Source organism: Myotis lucifugus, unplaced genomic scaffold (assembly GCF_000147115.1).
Source record: "Myotis lucifugus unplaced genomic scaffold, Myoluc2.0 scaffold_35, whole genome shotgun sequence".
In the NCBI taxonomy this organism is placed as follows: domain Eukaryota; kingdom Metazoa; phylum Chordata; class Mammalia; order Chiroptera; family Vespertilionidae; genus Myotis; species Myotis lucifugus.
The window spans coordinates 8,146,091-8,169,580 of record NW_005871083.1 but is presented as its reverse complement, the minus strand read 5'-3'; the positions used below and the strand labels follow the sequence as shown (position 1 = coordinate 8,169,580).

The 23,490-nt window shown below is 38.7% G+C and overlaps 1 protein-coding gene across 7 annotated transcripts in view; it reads left to right on the top strand.

Annotated features, from left to right (window-relative positions):
• Positions 1-23,490, top strand: part of CNTNAP4 (contactin associated protein like 4) — a 236,167-nt gene that overhangs the window by 170,295 nt on the left and 42,382 nt on the right. For all 7 annotated transcript variants that reach the window (XM_006087061.3, XM_023752540.1, XM_023752542.1 and 4 more), the window contains 4 exons: positions 2,264-2,383; positions 10,257-10,454; positions 15,092-15,248; positions 19,526-19,653. In XM_006087061.3, coding sequence (XP_006087123.1) covers positions 2,264-2,383; positions 10,257-10,454; positions 15,092-15,248; positions 19,526-19,653 — 603 coding nt within the window. The remainder of the gene's footprint in view (positions 1-2,263; positions 2,384-10,256; positions 10,455-15,091; positions 15,249-19,525; positions 19,654-23,490) is intronic.

Below are 23,490 nucleotides of genomic sequence, written 5' to 3'. Positions count from 1 at the left end.
ATCAGAAGCCATGCATTTGTTCTGATGAAATGTTTGTGTGGGTTGTAAGACTCATGCCATTCTGTCATCCAGTTTTTGATTCATATGATGAGGAGACCCAAGGGCGTTATTCATAGTCACCAGCCTCACCTGGCTTGGTCTCTTCACTGGGCACTATTTTGGACTCCGGCCAGAGTTGAGATCGGAAGCCTGGGCTTCCAGCCCTGGGGGCTCTGCAAGGGGCTGCTCAGAGGTCATGCTCAGGGCTACAGCCGGGGTGTTCCTGGGCATCGCCTTACCAAGGCTTTCTAAGATCTAAGATCATGAAGAATGCTTGCTGTCCCTGAAGTCACGTCTCACTGTAACCAGAGGCCAAAATTCTCGACCCAACTCACCCAGCTAGTGAAGGGACAGTCTGTGTTAATTTTCATATCCTCCATCATCCCATGGTAGTAACTAACTCAACACAGAAAGTCAAGTGAATGTATTTTGATGGACTCATTATTTGTCTTTAATTATTATCAGTGACTGAGTTAATTATTATTATTATTATTTTTATTGATTTCAAAGAGGGAGAGAAACATCAACGATGAGAGAATCATTGATCAGCTGCCTTTTATACACCTCCTATTGGGGATCAAGCTTACAACCCAGGCATGTGCCCTGACCGGGAATAGAACTGCGACCTTCTGCTTCATAGGTTGACACTCAGCCACTGAGCCACTCCAGCCAGGCATCAGTGACTGAATTTAAATATAAACCCAAACAGCTCTGAGGATAAAAGCCAGATGATAAATAAATAAGATATTTTCATCTGTGGCACACAATTTGACCCAATTATTGAGTTATTAGGTTCTTGAGCAAATAGTCTAAATGAAGGTTTGTTTTTTTAGTGTTTTTTTTTTATTTTGTTTTTCACCAATAACCATTCTGAGAAATGGGGCCAGGATGACAAGTTGTTTACTGGTTATTGAGAAACATCGACCAGCTGCCTCCTGCACATCCCCTACTGGGGATGTGCCCGCAACCCAGGCACACGCCCTTGACCGGAATCGAACCCGGGACCCTTCAGTCCGCAGGCCGACGCTCCATCCACTGAGCCAAACCGGCTTCGGCAGTTTGTTTTTTTTTAATTTTGCTTTTCACCAATAACCATTCTGAGAAATGGGGCCAGGATGACAAGTTGTTTACTGGTTATTGTGAAGCCATCATTGTCTTTAGCATGAGTAGAAGGAGAGGAAGGAATAGAGTCTTTTAAAACTTCTTATTAGAAAATATGACTGGAAAGCAATCCATGCTTCTATTTTCGTCTGTGTAATACATAATAGGAAAAAATAAAACCATCAGACTGTGGAGGAATGAAGAAGTAATTTTGCATGATTATCTGAAATTTTGTAACACTGAGCAAATTAGTTACATTATTTCATATTGTCTAAAACTCATTAACATAATTTTAAAAAATTTAGAATAGATCAGGGAAGGACATTCAGGGGATGATTTATTTCTCATTTCACAGACTGAGAAGCTTGATGGAAATTATCAGTACATTTGGCCAAGTGTTCAGTGAGATTGTACGATATATACAGGTGTTAATATCAAACCTTGTACAAGGAAACTATATAATTGTATAATGAAAAACATCCTATTATGGATCAAAATACATTGCATTCACTTGGGGACATATTTCATATAAATATTTCTTCTGCTTTGAATTTTAATTATCTTGATTTCTCATTACAGAGTATTATAGAAAGTTTCTTTTGTAAATTATTTCTTAAATTATTGTTGAGGCGCTTTATAAATCATATTTGTTTTATAAAATAGGATTTTATCTATAGATAATTTTCTGCGAGAAAGGAGAATAGTTACAACATTATTTGAAACTTTTCTATTGCTGTGGCTATCAGCAGATGATTTAAGGAGATTACACTATTGTACTTCAGATATTAAGTTATTATGGATGTTGAAAGATCCATTTGGATGGATGTCTAAAATTATACTTATAAGTGTCTTAACATTTAAAACAACTACTTTCTCTTTGTGCTCTACCTAATATAAAAATAAACTGAATTTTCATTTTGACTGAGTGTTCTCATATTCCTTTAGTGATAAAAAAGTCATAAAATACAGCCTCATTCTCCTTTTTTTCTATCTAACCTGCTTTCATCCATACCAGTTCTTTTAAAAAAGAATGAATTTTGTTTTAAAGTATGTTTTACCTTTTCTTCGGGTCAGTAATATACTTATCATTCTATTCCATTTATGGTGATCCATCTTTTTACAGCTATCTATGAGCAGTCATGTGAAGCCTATAAGCACAGAGGAAATACTTCAGGGTTTTACTATATAGACTCAGATGGAAGTGGTCCCTTAGAACCATTTCTTCTCTATTGCAATATGACTGGTGAGTTAATCAGCTTTCATTTAATGGTAATATTTGCATGAATGCTTTAAACATAAAACTAAAATGAAGTAGAAAGTTGACCTAATTTACAATTTGATTAAAATGTATGTTGTTCAGTAGAACTAACATAAATCTTTAAAATAGTTTAATAATAATGATTTAAAATGTTGTCATTATTTTCTGTGTATGTGGTGTGTGTATAGAACATTTAATAATAAATGTATTTTGTTAAGTCCCAAAACAAAAAGGATAGACTTTATTCTCTAAGAAATTGAAGCATGTAAAAGCCTTGAAAAATATTTACTTTTTTAATGTAGGTAAACATGAAGTTTATTCTTGAATTCCTTACTTACACATCCTATATAATAAAAGCATAATATGCAAATTGACTGAACTGGAATGACTGGTTGCTATGATGTGCACTGACCACTAGGGGGCAGACACTCAACGTAGGAGCTGCTCCCTGGTGGTCAGTGCACTCCCACAGGAGGAGCGCTGCTCAGCCAGAAGCTGGGCTCACAGCTGGAGAGTGCAGAGGCAGTGGCAGTAGCCTCTCCCGCCTCCACTGTAGGCGGGTGGTAAGGAGCAAGGGGTTCAAGACTGGGAGAGCCCCGGACTGTGAGAAGGATTCTGACTGATGACTTAGGTCCGATCTCCAGGGGATTGGGCCTAAGCCAGAAGGCGGACATCCCCCAAGGGGTCCCAGACTCTGAGAGGGTGCAGGCCGGACTGAGGGGACCCCTGCTCCCCCCAGTGCACAAATCTCATGCACTGGGCCTCTAGCACTTAAATAAGAATGAATAGTCATGGAAATATATTTGATTAAATTCAACATCTGTTCATGATAAAAAAAGAAAATAAATTACCATTAGAAGGAAATGTCCTTAATTTGTTAAAGACTACCCACAAAAATCCCAAAATATATAACACATTTTATGGTGAAATACTGAAAGCTTTACCCTGTTACCAGTATTCACACAAGGATGCCTGCTGTTACCACTGTTTTTCATGGTATTGGAGGCCCTAGTCGGTGCAGTAAAGCAGGAAAAATAAATGAAAGAAGTGAGTGCTGGAAAGGAAGAGCTAAGATTCACATTATTTGTAGGTGACCAGGTTATGTATTGAGACTAGTCTAAATAATCTACAGGTAAACTACTAAAATTTAGGATGATTATTGGATACCAGTAATATAAAAAATAATTGATTTCTGCACACCAGCAATAAGCAATTAGAAAATGAAATTTTAGATTTATTTTTAATAGCATAAAAATCTTGAATACATGGTAATCAATCTAATGAAAGATGTGCAAGGTTTCTACATAGATAAGTATGAAATGATCTTGAGATCAACTAAGATCCTAAATAAATGGAGAAAAATATATAAAATTTTCATTGATTAGAAAACTCAATATGGTATAAATATCAATTTTTCCCAAGTAGTCATTGATTCTGTGCAAACCTACATTAAAATTCCAGCAGGCTGTTTGTTTGCTGGTTCTGTAAGTGTTTAGGTGAAAATGAGCAAGCAGTTTCTAAAATGTATCAACAGATTTAATGGAAATAGAGGATTCAAATTAACTTTTAAGAATAAAGTTGAAGAGCTCAACTGCCAGATATGAAGACATTATACTGATAGGCTAAATAAAGCAGTGTGTGATTGGCACAGGGATTAGCAGGCCAAATGGAAGGGATCAAGATTCCTTTACAACCAGTGGTGCTGGGGAAATTGTGTCTAAAGTTTTAAAAAGAATCTTGATTCCTTCATCATCAAACACAAAGGAATGGATTCTAGATGAAGTGGGCTATCCAGTATAGTAGCTATTAGTAAACAAGTACCTACTTAGATTCAGACTTAATTAAAATTAATAAAACTAAATGAATCGAAATAAATTTTACAAATTTAAATCAATTCATTAAATTAAGATCACATTAAATGTCAGTTCCTCTGTCTCACTGCTCACATTTTAACTCTTCAATAGCCACCTACTTCAACATTTCAAAAAATTTCCTATGGATAATGCTGTGTCAGGAAGTTAGAGTTTTGTGGAGCAAGACAACAGAAAAAGGCGATGTGAAATGGAAGGGTTTGGAAAGGTGGATTTACTCCTTAAACCAGGCAGCGAATATCGGGGGTAAGAGTCTTTCAGGCGGTGGAAAGAGCAACTGCTGAGTCCTGAGAGGGGTGATGTTACCAGACGTGTTCAGAAACCAGCGAGTCCCACGTGGCTGGACTATGTCGCGTAACTGAGTGGTTGAGGAGGAGAGTAGAAGAACCGGCTTGGGTGGGGCAGGAGGCGAAGAATCATGGGGTCCAGACAGTTTTGTAAGGTCTCTGGTCTTACTCTGAATGAGATGAGAAATTGGAGGGTTTTAAGCAATGGTGGATGAAATCTGATTTCCTTTAATAGGATTATAATTGCTCCTATGTTGGGAAATGCCTCTTCAGGAGCAGGGGTGGAAAGAAGTATATATGCGCCATGGGTTACACACATACTATAAAATATATACAGGTGTTGTCAAAACCCCTATTTCTTTCTATATCAGTCAGTATCTGTCTATCTATCAAAAGAGTTAGGAAACCTGTTTGGAGATAGTTTAAGAAATGCAGGAATACAGGCGAGAGCAGGTGATGGAGGCTTACGCTGGATAACAATGAGGCAGATGAGGGAGGAGGTTCCATTTTCTCTTCGTACGTGTGAAGTGTGGGAACACAAAAGAAGCAGAAAACAACACCACATTTGAGTTGCCATAATTTGGGATGTGGTCAGAAAAAGTTGAAGGGGAAACTCAGGAGCTCAGTGCCACACATTTGAGTTTGAGATTCTGTCACACGTTCAGATGAGACACAGAGAAAGCCGTTGAGCATGGGGGCCACAGCTCCTTTGTATTAATGTGTGGTTCTAAAAACTGCAGATGGAGGTAAACCTGGGAAACAGATTTGGGGGGACATTACTCTAGAATGTGTCTAGAGATTTTTTTCATATAATGCAAACAGGTGGCATCTATTTACTCAGACAGACACTGGAGACACTGTCTGTTGTGGCCCATTCTGGCTGCTCTAACAAAGTTCCAGACTGGGTAGCCTATCTATATGTATAAAGGGCTAATATGCAAAGTGTCCCCTCAGGAGTTTGACCGGGAGACTGGGAGTTTGATTGCTTGCTATGATGTGCGCTGACCACCAGGGGGCGGCATAGAATGAAGGAAGGCCCCGATTGGCCCTGATCACCGGCCAGGCCTAGGGACCCTACCTGTTAACGAATTTCATGCACCGGGCCTCTAGTAAACAACAGAAATTTATTTCTCACAGTTTTGAAGACTAGAGAGTTCAAGGTTATGGTGACAGAATAGTCGGGTGAGGGTCCTCCACTGGTAGCTCACTTCTTAATACCTTTAACCATTACAACCTAAAAAAACATACAGACAATCTCTTTTGTATGGACACGTCCCTAAACTATGTTAAAGACTGAAAATTCTTTCCTTAACTTGGGGTGGTGAACACACAACACAGCATATGGATGATGTGTTGTGGAATTGTGCACCGGAAACCTGTATCATTTTGTTAACCAGTGTCACCCCAATAAATTCAATTAAAAAACAATTCTTTCCAAACAGAGTATTCTAACTATAATTTTAAAATAATTGGCCGGGCCAATAGGAATCCAAGTGTCTGACACTATAGAAACATAGGGGTCCTTTTTCACTCCACTAAAGCCGCTGCTTTATCTAAAATGAAATAGTTTTATATTCAAGAAGTTCCTCATCAAACATTGCAAGCGGACAGTTGTTTCAGTGGGGGGAAAATGATGAGGGCTAGAGCAGTAGCTTTCACACTTTTGTGAAAATGACAGTTGGGTGGCTTGCCCGCTGCACAGCTACCGAGCCTCCTGGCTTCAGTTTCACTGAGTCAGGAAGTTTAGACCGAGGCCTGGGTCGCTGCTTCATTAACAAGCTCCCCGGGTGATTGTGAGATACGGCGCCTAAGACCCTCCAGTGAGAGCTGGACGGTATAGTTCTCATAAAGACATTATTTTTCCTTCAGGGATTTCCATCACAAAGGCCTTCTTAATAGCCGTGAGAGTTAATAACTAACTGATGATTCAGATGCAGCCTAGCTGACACCTGTTTTGCTCGGGTGTGTTTTCCTGCCTCCTCGCCCGCTTCCTGGGCTCAGCGCTTTCTACCTGCTCTCTCGGTCCACATCGCATCCATCACCCTCAGTCATTAGTGTGAAGGAACACGCGCTCTGCAACTGTGTTGCTTAAACAGCATGTTTTCCCTCCACACTGTTATCACGCTAAAAAATAGCAGCCAGCCCCAGATAAATCAAGCTCTTAATTATTCAGTTGCTTTACATACAATTTATATTATTGGAACTCTCCTCAGGGAGAGACACCAGTAGACCCAAACTGCCTTTCCAATTTTTTTTTAAGTGTATTTATTAAAGTTAATAGATTTTCTGCCTATTTCAGCTACCTCTTCTGACTCATTTCTCTGTGTCTCCTTAGCTGAACGACTCTCTTTGCAGTGGGTAAAGGATACTTAAAAAAATAAATAAATAAAACCATGGCTCTTAGACATAAAAATAAAAGCTAAAAAACACATTTTAAAGATTTTGTATAACACATTACCAATGAGGAAACTGGTAAGATGTTACAGCCATTTAAAACAGGAACTCCAAAGAACAGACACGCATGTACATATCAGGAATAGTGAAATGAATGTGCAAATGGAGACAAAACTGGCTTCTGCCGCCATGGAGGGGGGCGGCCATTGGAACATCTCCACCAGGTAGAGTGTCCTTGACTATAGACAAGAACTATGTGTGAGGAAACTTGCTTTCTAAGAAAAATAATCTGAATGCCTGGGTTAGAGGATAATTAAATGTTACTATGGCTTGAAAGTTAGAGATAGTGAATTTCTCTAGGGAGTTTTCAAGGCTTCTCTCCCCCAGCAGCATTTGCTTACATTCTGAGAGTGATACAAACACATGGACTTGGGCCCCTCCCCTTCCTCACTTTATGGAGCGGAGAAGAGGTGCCAGCCATCCTCTGAGCTTCACGTCTCGGAATTTTGGGGTTCTCTCTTGTGCAACTTTAACACATGCAGGGGCATCTGGCACTATTGTGTGGGCTCATGGAAAATTGGGGTGTCAAGAATGGATGCTGCTAAGGCTTTGCAAGCAAAAGGTCCCGGATCCAGAGAACTCCTGTGCCTGTTAGTATATATCTATGTCTTTATCACCGTTAACTAAATCCATATATAGATAGATGAACATAGATAGATATAATTTGCATATGGGGCAGGGTAACTTGCGTAACATCTCATACCTTTCACAACTTCGGGCTTCACATTATTTTGTAGTTCTCAGTTACCTACAGGTTAGTTATGAAACCGAAAGGGCAATGGAAGTCTCAGAGCCACCATAGAATCAGATCAGGCCACCTGGAAGGTTGTCCTCCTGTCTAGACAATGCATTGTTTTTATTCATTCGTTAGTTCATTTCCTCATTTCTTTAATGTCTTCTTCTGCATGTTGTGCCAAGCCCCGGTGCTGTGTGTTGGAGACACTGTGGTTAGCAAATCAGAAACTATCGCTCTTCTCTTAGAGCTCACAGCTGAGTCGAAAAGACCAACATAATAAGTCACGAAGTACTGAATTGCAAATTGTGCCGGGATCGATGTCTTTTCCAGCTGTAATTTCTAAACAGGTGTATGTAGAAACATCAGATAACACACTCATGTCTGAAAGCGCAGTAACGAGGCTGTAAATTAATAGCTCCAAGAGGTTCCCCTGTGAGTTAAGACGGGGAACATGGCTGCTGGATTCCCTCTCCATTGCTCGGAATCCATTGTGATGAGTTCATTGTCTCTGCCATGCCCTGGAAATCTAGATTGTTGGGGTAACGTCCTGCGTTGTAGCACTTTTTATTAGAAACTAAAACCTCTGACAGGAACGATCATAATGTTGAAATGCTAGAATTCAGAAGGAAACACTGATAGGAGCTGCTCTGTAATGGTTGTCTTGTGCTCAGGCCTTGAATCTCTGGCAGCGACTTAAAAGCCCATTCGAATCGTGTTAATTGTGACCCAGTGGGTGCTAAACTATGGGGAAGTCCTTCTCAGTGTGACCCAAAGGCTTAGCGACACAGGTGTCAGGCAGGTTTACTGTCCTGGCCCCTGGGCAGGGGCTCAGCACAGCCGAGCTTCTTCGTGTGCGCCTTTGATTTACCGCGAGACAAGATGAATCGTTCTGCTGAACAGTAACAGCAGAGTCCAGCAGAGGCAAGGCTGGCAGATTTGCCTCGTTAAAATTATAGAACGTCAGACCTACCCCACTGCGACTGTATTTTCCAAATCTGGAGATGGAGGCTCAGGTTTTCCCTGACTTTCTTAGGGCACAGATCCCTGCCAAGTCTGCCACTCACTGTGCTGCTGCCTGGCCATCCATAGTTAATTTCATTAGCTTACATAGCCTGTCCTCCTCAACGGAAGTGTGTTACTGAGAAAGCTCTCTAGTGAGCTGAGGCGCAAGGCAGAAATAAAAGTAACAGCTATTGTTTCAGGGGAAAATAATGATCCACACATAGATGGCAGGAAGGCTGTCAAATTTGTGTCCAATGTCATTTATTTAGCAGGCTTCTCTGTTCAAACTTCTGATGACTAGGGGAGGGCTGGGGGTGACGTTTCTCAAAGTATACTTCCTTATCTTGGTTTGATTGTTGAACCATGTGAATATGAATATGTTAGCTAAAAAGCGGGGGGCGGGGCAGTGAATGCTATCCACTGCTTTTCTCTAATTTGGACTATTTCTCTGAGTAAAGAAAGATATGCGACTTACCAGCACATACATGCCAGGGTTTTGACAACTTCCAATCTGTTTCTTACCTATTAAATCAGAGAACTTTTGATTAATCTGTTCCTGTGCCTGCATATATCACAGTGAATATAATGTGAAGTCTTGCTGGAAAAGTCGAGGGATAGATGCATTATGCCTATCATCTGTTATAAACAATGGAGGGATTTTTATTTCCTCTAAATACTTCTGCTAATCAGTATGATGGAAGTGTTTGCAGACTTTGTCAGGTGTTAATAGTGATAGCTCTACTATTTGTTGTGTTAGTTGAGTTGCTGGTGTTGAATCAGTTGTGTTCAGTTCAAAAGAGTAACTTCCTGTTGCATTGCATAATAATGCAGATCACATGATACCAAATGAATATGTCAAACTTGAGTTATAACGAAATAGACGTGTACTCATAATTGAATGCTGTCTGGGGAGAGAGATATATCAAGCCATAACATTTCGACTTTTTTTTTTTGCAGGTAACATGAATAATTTTTAAAGGCTACAAAAGTCATTGCTTACATTGTGTAATTCAAAATATTTTACAAATTCTGAGATGTGCTTTTTTTCACATTGTAACATCTCTGAATTCCGGGTGTATCTACACTCCATACTGTTTTACAATTTTAATAGGTAGTCTTTTTTTCTTTTCTGAAGGAAAATAAAATGATGATGCATCTTTAAAAAGTAGAACACCAGATTTGATTAAATGAAATATACCACAGAAATTTAATATTTTTCACCATAAATATTATCTGGCTAAATTGTATGAAAACAAAAGCACTGCAAATGCATTGCAATTGTATAAATTTCAGGGAATAGAATCACTTTACTATAATTCAAAAACAATTATTTACATATTTTTTATTAAATTTTAAGAGTCCATTTGTGCTGATTCTACCTCTCAGAGAGGTTTATGACTAGAACAATTTGACTCAGATAAAAGGTGATTTTGATTTTCTTTATTTATTTTAACTTTTGCAGACTAGTGATGGTCTCCTCTCTTTCTTCCCCCATTTCTGCATCCAAGAAACGGCATGGACCATCATCCAGCACAATGGCTCAGAGTTAACAAGAGTGAGAAACACTAACCCGGAGAACCCGTATGCTGGGTTTTTTGAGTACGTGGCCAGCCTGGAGCAACTCCAGGCCACAATCACCCGTGCGGAGCACTGCGAGCAGGAGCTGGCCTACTACTGCAAGAAGTCTCGACTTGTAAATCGGCAAGGTGGGTAAACCGAGGCCTCTGCCCCCCACACACCCTGCACAGCGTGCTTTGCTTCACCAGTTCCTGAGGACTCGAATTCTCCCTGTACATTCAGCAAACTTGTCGCAGTCTGGAAGTCACAGAGGTTCTGTGCCTGAAGAAAAGAAGGAAGTCACAGAGGTTCTGTGCCTGAAGAGAAGAACAAGGTCAGTTTACACTGAGCTTTGTTCAAAGCCTTGATTGCCTTCGAGTCCTCTCCTGGCCTTAATCTGATGACTGCACAGAAAAGAGCTTCATCCTGATACTCGGCCAATTCAGTGTTTACCCGTGGAAAAGAGCTACTAAAAATATGACTTAGTTTTCGGAAAGTGACTGTTCTGGGTGACTCTTTTTCATGGACTGTTGACAGTGAGCCTCTGGGTATAATTGGAAATTAAAATAGGCGCTGCAAACCCAGTTTCTGTAGTAGCTCCAGTAGGAATCAGAAGACCATCTCGACTCTTTCTCATGTGCTACTTGTAATAACCAGTCTGCTCCTAAGTTCTGTTTGGAGGGTTTGTGTTTTCTCCCTTTAGAGCATCTCATTATGTGAGAACATCTAGGTCCTGCACTTCTGCTTTACTCTAGTTCTTTGTGACCCGATGCTTAGTCACTGTGAGAGATTTCAACTGGCCTCCCCGCTTGGCCTTCCCATACCTTCTAACCATCTGATGCAGGGGTCCTCAAACTTTTTAAACAGGGGGCCAGTTCACTGTCCCTCAGACCGTTGGAGGGCCGGACTATAGTTTAAAAAAAAACTATGAACAAATTCCTATGCACACTGCACATATCTTATTTTGAAGTAAAAAAACAAATGTTTTCGGTGGGCCGCATGTGGCCCGCGGGCCGTAGTTTGAGGACCCCTGATGTATAATCCAAAATCTTGACCTTTTATAAAAAATATATTTTTATTGATTTCAGAGAGGAAGGGAAAGGGAGAGAAAGATAGAAATATCAATGATGGGAGAGAATCATTGACTGGCTGAATCCTACCTGCCCCCTGTTGGGGATGAGCCCACAACCCCAGCATGTCCACTGACCTGGAATCGAACCGTGACCTCCTGGTTCATACATCGACGCTCAACCACTGAGCCACGCCGGCGGGGCCAAAATCCTGATTTTTATGAAAAATATTAACCTTTAAGAAACACTGCTTCCACCATGACGTGTTTCTATTTAAGAAGCCTCAGTGCTTTCCTGTCCCCTGTCTGTCCAATACAGACTCTGCTGTCTGGTCACCAGAAGTGCCTATTCTAGACCTGCCTGCTTATGCAACCTTCATGCAACTCCCCAACACTGTTTTCTGGCAGAAATGTCCTAGCAGGTGTATTTTTTCTTTAGAAGTTAGAGGAGATTCTAAGACCTCAGCACAATGAAGCCACTTTGTCAGTGTTCACTCCCGTTTGTCGTCGTAAGGGAGGTTGGAGTTCCAGATAGAATGACAAGAATTTTAGAAGAAACGTATTTCATATGTGATTATCAGATGTCATCTGGATCATGCTGGAATATTCTGAACTCTTGATATGACATTTGAACATTTTATTTTTAGTTAAGCTCCTCTTCTATTCACTCTCCAGCCACTTAATACAGCCAGGTTTTCCTCCCCATGCCTGCATTCTACCCCTTCCTCCTCCTTCTTCCTCCTCTTCCTCCTTTTTAAAAATCTCAGTCTTTTACTCCGTCTTGCTAGTCTCTTGCTGAAATTGCATCCCCCTGAAACCTCAATCCCATCTGAGACTCACCATCAGATAGTTGTAGTGCCAAGAGCACAGGGTTCAGAGGTGGGGAGAGATCTAAGTTCAAGTTTCCAGTCTCTTGTTGATTAGGTACAGAACTTGGATGGAGGAAACTTTCTCAATTTTCTCTTCTCTGAAATGTGGCAGTGGTACAAGCCTCCCAGGTGCAGCGATGACTGGGTGCAGAACACATACAAAGTGCATGGAGTGAGTCCTCTCGACCCCTGCTCTCCAGAATGTCACAGTTATAGTCAGCATAGCAGTTTACTGTGCAACTGATTGTTCCTTGTTGGTAACTATTGATCTTGGAATCTAAAATATAGATAAGCAAATATGGAAGTATATTCTAAGAGAATGAGAACCACACTTACAAAAGGGTAAATGAGTGCTATGGAATGAAATGAATTAAGTGACTTAACTAAAAGAAAGACTAAAGGGGAGACAATCATTCAAATCACAAATGAGTCAAAGTAACAGAATCAGAAAACAATAGCCCCAAGGGGTTAGTGAGCAAGCACCACACAAAGTGAGGGGGACCTCATAGAGTTGAAGAAAAGCCCCCCACTCCCTCACTTCATGGCCAATGTTTCAGCCACATGTGAGAGCCACTAGTGAAGAAAGGAGTAGGACAAGGGATGATGAGAGTTGTTAAATACACACATGAATTCATGTGAATGGATTTGAGGTGGAAAAACTAAAAAGACAGAACAATTTGGATTTTGAGGTCAAATTTAGAGATAAAGAGGGAAGAACAAGAAGATGGTGCCAGACAAGTTAAATTTACAGTTTCAGACATTGAAGCTATGGCAGAGACATTGAAGCTATGGCAGAGACCAGAAGAATCAAGTAGACTGTGGATCCACCGACTCTTCACATTAGAAGGACGATCCGTGTGAATACACAAGTCACATGGGATTTTAACTATGGGAAGTGGAATGTTCTACCATGATCATAATATTTTATATGATTTTCTTAATTCTTTCTTATACTTACTTAAATTCTTTGGGACATTTTAAAAGTCTTGGACGGAACCAAATGTATTTGGTACCACTAAACATTCAGTAGTTTCTACTTAATAGGGAAGATAGAACATTTAGAGGTAAAAATATTATTCATTGTTTAGGAATGATGATTTATTTTCTCTTTAATCCACGAACACATGGTGTTTTAAGCAGTATATTGAAATATCTCTGGTAAATGTTTTAAATAGGTTTCACCTTCTGCTGATAAATTGATTATGCAATTTTAAAAATGAAGATTCTTGATAATGTCTTTATGCACAACACAAGCTTTTGCTAACTCCTTGTTTTTGGCTTGGCTGATCTCATGTCTAGTAATGCTGGGAGAGAGGTTGCCAGCACTAGTAAGGTCCTAAGGTCCTATTGTAACAGTAAGTTATAATGAGCACTGGCATTTGTAAGTAAAGGAGAAATTAGTAAAAGCTTCAGATTTTTAGTGGGGCTGATGATAACTTAAAAGGTTTGAAAGTCAACAGAAAATGATCAAGCACTTTTGGCTAGCTGACTGCTTTGATCTCACATTCTTCTCATGCTGATTTGATTTTCCAATTACTACAATTTCCTCTCTCTCTCTCTCTTTTTTTAAATGAGATATTGCCCTCATACTTTACCTCCTTCTCTTTAAATGCTATCTAGCTCTTCTGTCTATTCTTTGCTCTAGTTTCTTGACATCAGGTTTAGTTTTAACTCCCGAGAAGGAGCTGATAGCTGAACATTCATCATAGAAAGAAATGCATTTGGTTAAGGAAAACTTTGTTTTTGAATGTAGTGTCTGCTTCAGGCACTACGATCTTTCAGTGTGATTTTGTAGTCTCCAAATAAATAGCCAAGCTATTAAATGAAAGAGAAAAATACATACTTCCAAATAAATCTTAAATCATGACAAAGAAGTGTCATACCATGCCCAATGTTTAATAAACAGCCACTCTATTTTAGCCAATACATATATTGAGATAAATCCTTTACTTTAGTCCATTGCAGGTTTGTTTCCAGTCAAGGGCATGCACCTCTGTTGCAGGCTGGATCCCTGGCCCGGTAGGGCATGTGCAGGAGGCAACCAATTGATGTGTCTCTCTCACATCGATGTTTCTCTCTCTTTCTCCCTTCCTCTTCCTTCCACTCTCTCTCTCTAAAAAAAAATCAATGATAAAAATATCCGTGGGTGAGGATTAACAACAATAAAAAAAATCACTGACTTTATATTATAACATTCTATAATGTTTTAATGGCCATTTTATTATCTCATATCAATTTTGTTTCTGATGTGTTAATTGCTCTGGTTTATATTTTTATGCCAATTTGTTTTAAAAATTATTTTCAAAGAAATTACATATGTGAACTGCTTTCAATACGTTTTTACTATCATGCCTGAGTTAAATAGGAATTGCTGGTGTCTTTTCCACTCAAAGGAAAATATATCAATCATTTGAGTTTAAATAATAAAAATTTTTTTAAAAAGCTTTTTTAGGGCCCTAGCCGGCTTGGCTCAGTGGATAGAGCATCAACCTGCGGACTGAAGGGTCCCAGGTTCGATTCCGGCCAAGGGCACATGCCTGGATTGCGGGTTTGATTCCAAGGGGTGTGCAGGAGGCAGCCGATCAATGATTCTCTCTTATCATTGATGTTTCTATCTCGCTCTCCTTCTCTCTTCCTCTCTAAAATCAATAAAGAAATATATTTTTTTAAAAAAGCTTTTTTAGGAAATGCCATCAATTACAATGTTTTGATTATTACTGCATTAAGTCAATCTTTGTCTTTCTGCTTTTATTTATTTTTTTAATGATTTGGGAAGGAGAGGCATTATGCTGAGACAGAAGGCAAGGGGTGTAAAGCAGATGTCACATTTCATGCATTTGTCTTTCAGATGGGACCCCTCTGAGCTGGTGGGTTGGAAGAACCAATGAGACACACACGTATTGGGGAGGTTCTTCGCCTGATCCTCAAAAATGTGCTTGTGGACTAGAGGGGAACTGCGTTGATTCTCAGTATTATTGCAACTGCGATGCTGACCGGAATGAATGGTGATTTCCATATGATTTCCTTTTGCAAAATAAAATTTATCTTTTTAAATGGATCACTTAAAATATATAGAGCTAGGTAGATACTGAACACGTTAGTACAGTGAAGAAATTAGATGCAGGTATGTTTTGATGAAATATGTTATAACCAGTCTGAGTGCTAAATGTTAAGATCAATGTCCTTTTATTTCAATTTTTTTATAATGGGCTGTTTAGTCATGTACGTTTTTATTTTTGTAATACAATGAAAGAGGCATCTGTTTCATGTTTCCTCTTCATTCTTAGTCAGTTATCATTCTCTTTGAAATTAAGTGTAATTAAGCATTCTATTATTCTCAAAATATATTTACAGCCAGTAATTACTAAAGCACATTTCCTCAATAATTGCCTCTAAAACCTTTAAAAATGTAAACTTAGAATTTCCTACAATTATAAACATGTAGCTTTTTAATTTTTTTTAAAAGACAAACCACCAAAGAACTAATGTTCTGTTGTTTATCATATTTTGAAAGAGGAAATCTGTAACATTTGAGGGATTTGAAAATTGAACTTAAAATATTCTTTAACTAGAATAAAAGTCTTAAATATGTGTTTTCCTTGGAAAACTTAAAAATACATGTATTCTATTTTCTACTAGAGTTGGATTGATTTTATTTATGAAGTGAAAATATTTTTTAATTTCCATATTCACAGTTCAACATGCCATATGTATGTTATACTACTGTGCACCTGGATCTGCACATAATAATTATTTTAAAAAATATTAATAGTCAATCTGGCTATAAGTATGATTGCTTTGGTTACAGAATGTACATTAATTCCAATAATCAGTTCATTGTCAATTGAGCTCACATTTTGAATCGTATGCTGTTTCATTGATTTATTTGGCAAACATCAAGACTATGTTGTATCAAAAGACAGATTATTTTGGAATACCCTAGAAGGAAGCATCTATATGGTGTCATGATTATACTTTTACTATTACCTGTTTGGTATAAAGGATATTGTCTCTTACTCAAAGTCTAGTTTTTAAAATTCCGTACTCTCTTATTCCTCACTGCCTTCATAAAAACACCTGCACAGTAATATTGTATTTTAAAATGTGAATAAAATGTTCATATCAATGCTTAACAGAAGAAAAAAACTAACATAATCACCAATAACTCTCTAATACCTCCATAACATATTCTTCATCAAAAATAATTTTCAGCCATAAGATTTTGAAACTTTTTATATTAAATTCTGCTATGGTTAGGTAGTTTGCATAGAAATAACTTTCCCCAGAGAACATTTATAATCTCAGAAAAGCTATTTATAAAAACAACTACTTGAAGTAAGTGGAAAACAACCAAATGTAGGTAGAAACTGCTAGGGTTGGGAGCCTTTGAGCCTTGGAAGACGGGAACTCAAGTGGTTGAGATTATGTTTATATGCCTTTTCTTTGAGGGAACTAATCAGACCACATGATATGTGGTGGCTAGAACTCAAGAGAATAACTAGATTTTATTGGGTGGTGGTGGTGGTGGTGGTGGTGGTTAAGAGGTATCAGAGCACAGTTTGGGCTGCCAGAATGGCTGGATGTTGAGGGAGAATGGGAATCCCAGATAGGAGAAAACCTGGGGGCGTCCACCATGTAAGCTTCCCTCGGCAGAGCCCTGAGCTGCACAGACACAGAAGAGATTTCTAGAAACCAAGCAGAGAGGATCCAGCTGGAAAACTGAGCAAGCTACACAGGTTTCAGTAGCAACTACCAGAGGAGACTCAGAATGTGGAATTTAAGTCTCACTAACTGAGATGAGTTTTACAAACCACTCAGCTTTCCATAGAAATGACAGAAGGTCTATGTCTTTACAGCAAAGATTATAATCGAAAAGTAAGAGCAAAACTGACATACTGGTAGGCCTACCCTAATGAAGTGTAAAACCAAGTGTACACAAATTATTGTGGTAAGTGGTGATTTAACTGCCTGTGAAAACGAAAATGAATCTTCAGAACAATAATAAAACCCACAGTCTCTACAGTATCACCCCCAATGTCTAGAGCAATATAATAATTATTGCATATTCAAAAAAAGAGTCAACTCTGATTGAAAGTCTAGAAAATAGAAGCACTTATTAGGAACAGACCCTGGGGCACATGCTTGATTAGCAGGCAAAAACTTTAAAACAATTATTATAAACTTGCCCCAAGACTTAGATAAACATAATCACAGGTGAACAGAGGAGAAGCTAAGCAAATAAGTGAGAACTACATTAAAGGAGCAAATAGAAATGTTAGAATAGGAACGCACATCTGATATGAAAAAGTCAATGGATGGACTTCAGTTCAGGAGATCGCAGAAGAAATCCTCAATGAACCTGAAGACAGATCAATAAAAGTTACTAAATCTGAAGAACACAGGAGCAACAACAAAAAGAGTGAACAAAATTAACAAAACCTTTGTGACTTTTGGAAAAGCATCAGTGATTTAATGGGCAAGAAAATGGAGTCCCGGAAGGATGGAAATAAAATAAGGCAAAGATATATTTGATGAAACAATGGCTGAAAATTTCTCAATCTTGTTTAATAAATGTCTGTGGTAGCAAGCCTTCAAGATGGCCCCGAGATGATCCGCACTGCCCATTATTCACATCACGGTGTAACTTCCTCTCCTTGAGGGTCGCCTGGACCTGTGACTGGCTTCTGATGAATAGAATATGGTAAAGGTGATGAGACAACTCTCCTGAGATTACATTACAAAAGACTGACTTCTGACTTGCTTGCACCTCTCTACCTCTCTCTCTGACTCTTTTGGCTTCCTTGTTCTGATAAGGCAAGCTGTCATTTGTGATCTGTCCTGAGGAGAGGCGCATGTGGCAGAGGATCGAGAGTGGCCTTCAGCCAACAGCCAGTGAATAACAGTCCAACACCTGACCAAGAACACTGCCAACACCCGCTTCAGCGAGCCTGGAGGCTGATCCCCGCCCAGTCAAGCACTGAGATGACTGGGGTCCTCACTAACACTTTGATTGGAGCCTTGGGAGAGACCCTGAGCCAGAGGTTCCCTTGAAGCTTTGCCCAGAGTCCTGACTAGGATGTAGATCATAAATGGTGCTGTTTTAAGTCACACAGTTTGGGGGTAATTTGTTACATTACAAAAGATAACTAATACATCTTCAATGTACTCATTCCAGAAACTCAGAGAATATCAAGCAGGATAAAAACAGAGAAAAATGCACCTTGACTTATTGTGCAAATGGTTAAAATCTAAGGATAAAGATAAATGTTTTGAAAGTAGCCAGGTTGTGTGGATCTGGTGGGACATTTCCATACAGGGAACAGGGATACCAATGAAGGCTGACCTCTCATCTGAAGACGGGTCAGAAGTTCACGGAATGAGATCTTTCATGTGTTGAAAGAAAAAGCAAGGTCAACCTAGAATTCTGTTGTAAGCAAAATGTATTTCAAAGTGAAGACAAAAGAAGTTCTTTTCAAATTAAATGCGGAGGGAATTTTTGCCAACAGAGCTGCACCATAAGAAATGCTAACAGATATTCTTCAGAGAAATAATAACAGAAAACTCAGAACTTCAGGAAGGAATAAAGAATCTAGAAATTGTGAATATGTCAGTAAATGTAAATTTTTCTCTTAATAAAAAAATAAATTAAACTTTACTGTTGAATTATAAAGTTTAAAACATCTGTTGTTACATATATTATAGCAGCAGCACAAAGAACAGGGGAGAGTGTTAAAGAAATTATCCTGTAGGAAGCTAACATTTTATATTAAATAATACAATGTAAAATCTAAGTAGGCTGTAATAAATTAAGGTTGCATTTTGTAATTAATAAAGCAAATATTAAAATACAACAATAAGACATATAGCTAAAAAGGGAATAAAGAACATAAATACAAAAATATGGTGTAAACCAAGAGGAGGCAGGAAAGAGGGGAGAGAAACACAAGACCTCATAAGGGGGGAAAAAAAGAAAAAATATCAAAATGGTAGATCTAAAAATTCAGAATCAGTCATTATACTAAATGCGAATGGGTTAAATCATTCTATTTTAAGGTAGAAAATGGCCAACTGAATTTAAAAATCACCAGCTCTATTATGTCTGCAAGAGAAATTAAAATGTTGCCATATTTTTATATGCTCAGATGAGCAATTTGATCCTTACTCTTGTGTGTGCAAATTTAGCTCAGAACATCTTGGCTTTGAAATGTAATAAGGCCTATTGTTTATTTGATAATTATGTTAATCAGAGTAATTTTAAGAATTTGTTGTTACTGTTTTTTAGGACCAATGACACTGGAGTCCTTTCCTACAAAGAACATCTGCCAGTGACTAAGATAGTGATCACAGACACAGGCCGGCCGCATTCAGAAGCAGCTTACAAGCTGGGGCCTCTACTCTGCCGGGGAGACAGTAAGTGGTGACCATGTATCTGAGGAAAGTGATGTCACTTATGAATCATGTTTCTATCATAATATAATTAATCAGATCTTATTGTGAAATCGCATAAGTAATGTCTGAAACAGTTTTTTAGTCAACATACCTCTACAGTGTGCAAAGCCCTGTCATAAATGCTAGAAGGGCAAACCTTGTTAAGATCCAAGAGAAAGAAACCCCTAAGCTTCTGGATGATTGGTTCAGGAACACGTTCCAGCACTCCTCAGTTCCCACACGCTGTTACCCATGTGGGAAAGCCTCAGTGCTGTTCAAAGTTGTTACCAACGTATGTCAGTTTTCTATTGTTGGGCCTGGGGGGTGGGGTTTAGAAATAGAGGCAAATGTCAATATAATCAGACATATTTCAATTTTTAACCTCTTTTTTTTTAGTGTGCGTGTTTATGGAACTCACTGGGACATGCTGTTGTATATATTCAATGTATTAACACCCTAAACCAGAATTTTAAGATTCAAATATAGTTGCACAGAAAATACATATTTTCATCAGGGAATCAAGTATGTGTATCCATTTATAAGCTTTCTGAAATCAGTTAGACCTATAGGGACTGAATCATTAAATATTTAAGCTTTTAGTTTTTCCAAAACTTAAAATGGAAATAGAAGAAATATTTATTTACTCTAAAAGCATACAGTAAAATAAAATTTTATTCTAGGCCTCAACAGAGGAAGAGATGATCTGACAATTCAGTGGATTTACGGGGATACCTAGCCAAAGTTGCTTAGTTAAAAAGCAAAGATGATACTGGGCTATAAAAATTTATATATACATTGTAAAAAAACTGTCTGCCATTATACCTATCATCGCTAATCTTTATCAGCTCAACTTCCTGTTCTGCCAGTAGGCCTTACACAATCACATGAAGATGACACAGGATATTTCATGGAGAGAAAAATTATGTGCAAAGAGATGAGGTTGTAAACTCAGATGCATCCAGGGCAGGGCAACAACTTTGTGACTATAGAGCAAGTGTGTTATACATCGCATGCACTTTTCACTGCTGGCTCTGATCCTAACCTCTCAGGAGCTCTGGTTGGCTTCCTCCATCCCCTTATTTTCATTTGCCTCAATCCCTGGGGAATTCGTCTGCTTTGATTGAAGTCACTACCAGCTCAAGCCCTTGGGATTTCTTTCTCAAAAACTTCCTGCCATGAACTGAAAGACACCACCTTTTTACTTAGAGCAGTGATTCTCCATCCAAGGTGACTCCTCCCTTCCCCACCCCTAGTGGACATTTGGCAATATCTGGACACATTTTGGGCTGTCATGGTTGTGTGTGTGTGTGTGTGTGTGTGTGTGTGTGTGTGTGTGTGTGGTTGAATGCTCCTGTCACCTAGAAGAAGAGGCCAGAAATGCTGCTAAATACCTTCAGTGCACAGGACAGCACTCTAAGTAATCTGTCTAAATGTCAGTAGTGCTGAGTATTAACTGTTTGTGACCATAGAGATATAGGGGGAGGGTACCAACCTTAGGAATAAGAATTTACAGCTAGTTGAAATACTTAGAGACCTGCTAATTAATCTCTGACTTATTAATAAAACAGTAGTTGAGAGCTTTCCTTGGCCGCCTTGTCTCCTACATCTGTTTAGGGTTGAGGTTTAGCCTCACACGAGGGTGTAGACCTGTTTGTGTATGAAGGGCTTTTTTACGTTTTCTCAGTAAGAGAAGCAATGGCTGCAGAAAAAAGGGTGCTCCCTTTTCTCTCTATGGAAAATCTTCCCCCCTGTAGATGAAATGCTCTAGGCACATTTTTATTCTTTGCAGTTGAGACAGACTGTGTAGATTTCAGGGGCTTGTAGATACAGGATCATGCACTGTGGGCTTTATAAATGGAAGAAAGGTATGTGGTCGTTATCTGGAAGGCATTAGGACTGGAACATTTAAGGCTGAGAAATAGCTTAAACTTCATGATCTAAATGAACTCATGAAGACCAATTATATACCTAAAGACCAACAAAATAACCTGTGGTGTAAGACAAGGAAAAATGATGAGGGCTTGAACTAAGCAATGGTTGGATGGGGCTTACAGAAGTGGCTCAATGAGAGAGGTGCATTCAGTGTGATTTAGATGGAAGTTGACGCTGAAAGGGTGTGAGGATGATCTCCAGCTTTCTGATTTCAATAAAGGTTCTAGTGCCTTCCATGGAGACAATAAAGATGCTAGTACCCTTCATTGAGACAAGCAAGTTTTAGATTTAAAAAGAAAAATGGAAAGATGACAATAAAAATACTTTGGTTTTATCACACAGACTAAAGATGTTGAAAATTTTACATCAAGCCTGTTTTTCTGGGAAAGAAGAGAACCCTTGAGAAAGCAGGACAAATAAACAAAAATGAGTATGAGACTTACCGGTTCCAGACATGAGCTTTCCCCTAAGTAATCAATATTGTCTTTTTCCAAGTCCTTCTTTTCATCTCTAAAAAAATGTAGGTGATTCTGAAATTCATTATTACTTATGGTATTATTGTTTGATGTCAGAAGTCATTGATAACATCATTAGGAATGTTTTACCTAAAATGCAACAGCTATGAATGATAAAGCTGCCTTTAAAGTAGTGCTGCAGACATAAAACTTAGTCATGAATTAATGTATTTATGAATATGGAAATACTTATAATTTAATTTATAAATATATATGTTATAATTAGGAGGACCCTCTCTTGTACTTTCCTTTCTACTCACTCTCCCTGGAGCAGTGGGGGTGATCTTTGAAGTACCCAGTTCTCCAACTTCTGTAGGCCTAAAAATTACCTGAGAGCATGCCCGCTGTGGTTGGAGTATCTTCAGGACTCGCCCCACACGCTAAGGAGGAAGAGTAGAAGTCCAGGATTGGCTCAGGGTTAAATGTTTCTGAGCACCCATCAGGAAGATATCTACCGGGATTATCCCCTAGTTCTGCTGATCTCACAGCACAAAGAACACTCAGGAACCACTGACAGCCTCTGGCTTCACTTCCTCTTCACTCGTTTTCCTTCATCTGAGAAACCTCCCAGTCCTCTTGCTGAAAACTGTCCCTCAGATTCAAGCCCTTTCTCCATGAACCTTCTACTGGTCTCTAGAATACTTGGTCCTACACCTTCAAGGAATGTTGAACATATTATAAGCACGTATTTCTCAGGCTGGCTTTTCAGTATTTTCGAGCCTCTCGAGAGCAGGTCCACTCTTCATTTATCAGTGTGTTCCTGGTACCTAGTACATTACCTGTTACATGAAAGATAATCAATAAAGAGCAGTTTATGAAAGAAGGAGAATGATCTATCACACACAGCTCAAGAAACCTGTAGCTTGTGAATTGTTCCTGAGAGACAGGAATAAGTTTTTGATTGCATAAGCAATTAAATGATATGCAGAGATATACGTTTAATGAAAGGAGTGGGTTATATTGAAAGGCTTTCCGGATTAAAAACTCACATGGAATTTGAGCACCTTGTTCTAGCTGAGCCATTTCTCAGCAATGCACTTGGGCTAGTGGCATGAAAGTGCTTTCAAATAAGCATATGATTTTAGTTCATATTAATACTTTTTGCTTTTCATTTTTTAAATAATATAGTGTCTTTATAAAATGGAAACACCCTTTTCTTAGAGAAAAAAAAGTATTTTCTGACCTATTTTGCTCTGTTTTGTTTTCTGTTCTTTAGAAAAGACTTGTGTTATTAACAATTTATATTTAAGAAATTCCACACATGTGAGGAAACAAAGGTTCTTCCTAACACTTCCAAAAGATGTTCATTTTTTGAGGCTAAGAATCCTAATAATTCTCAGGACTACAATAATATCATTTCTTGACAAAGACA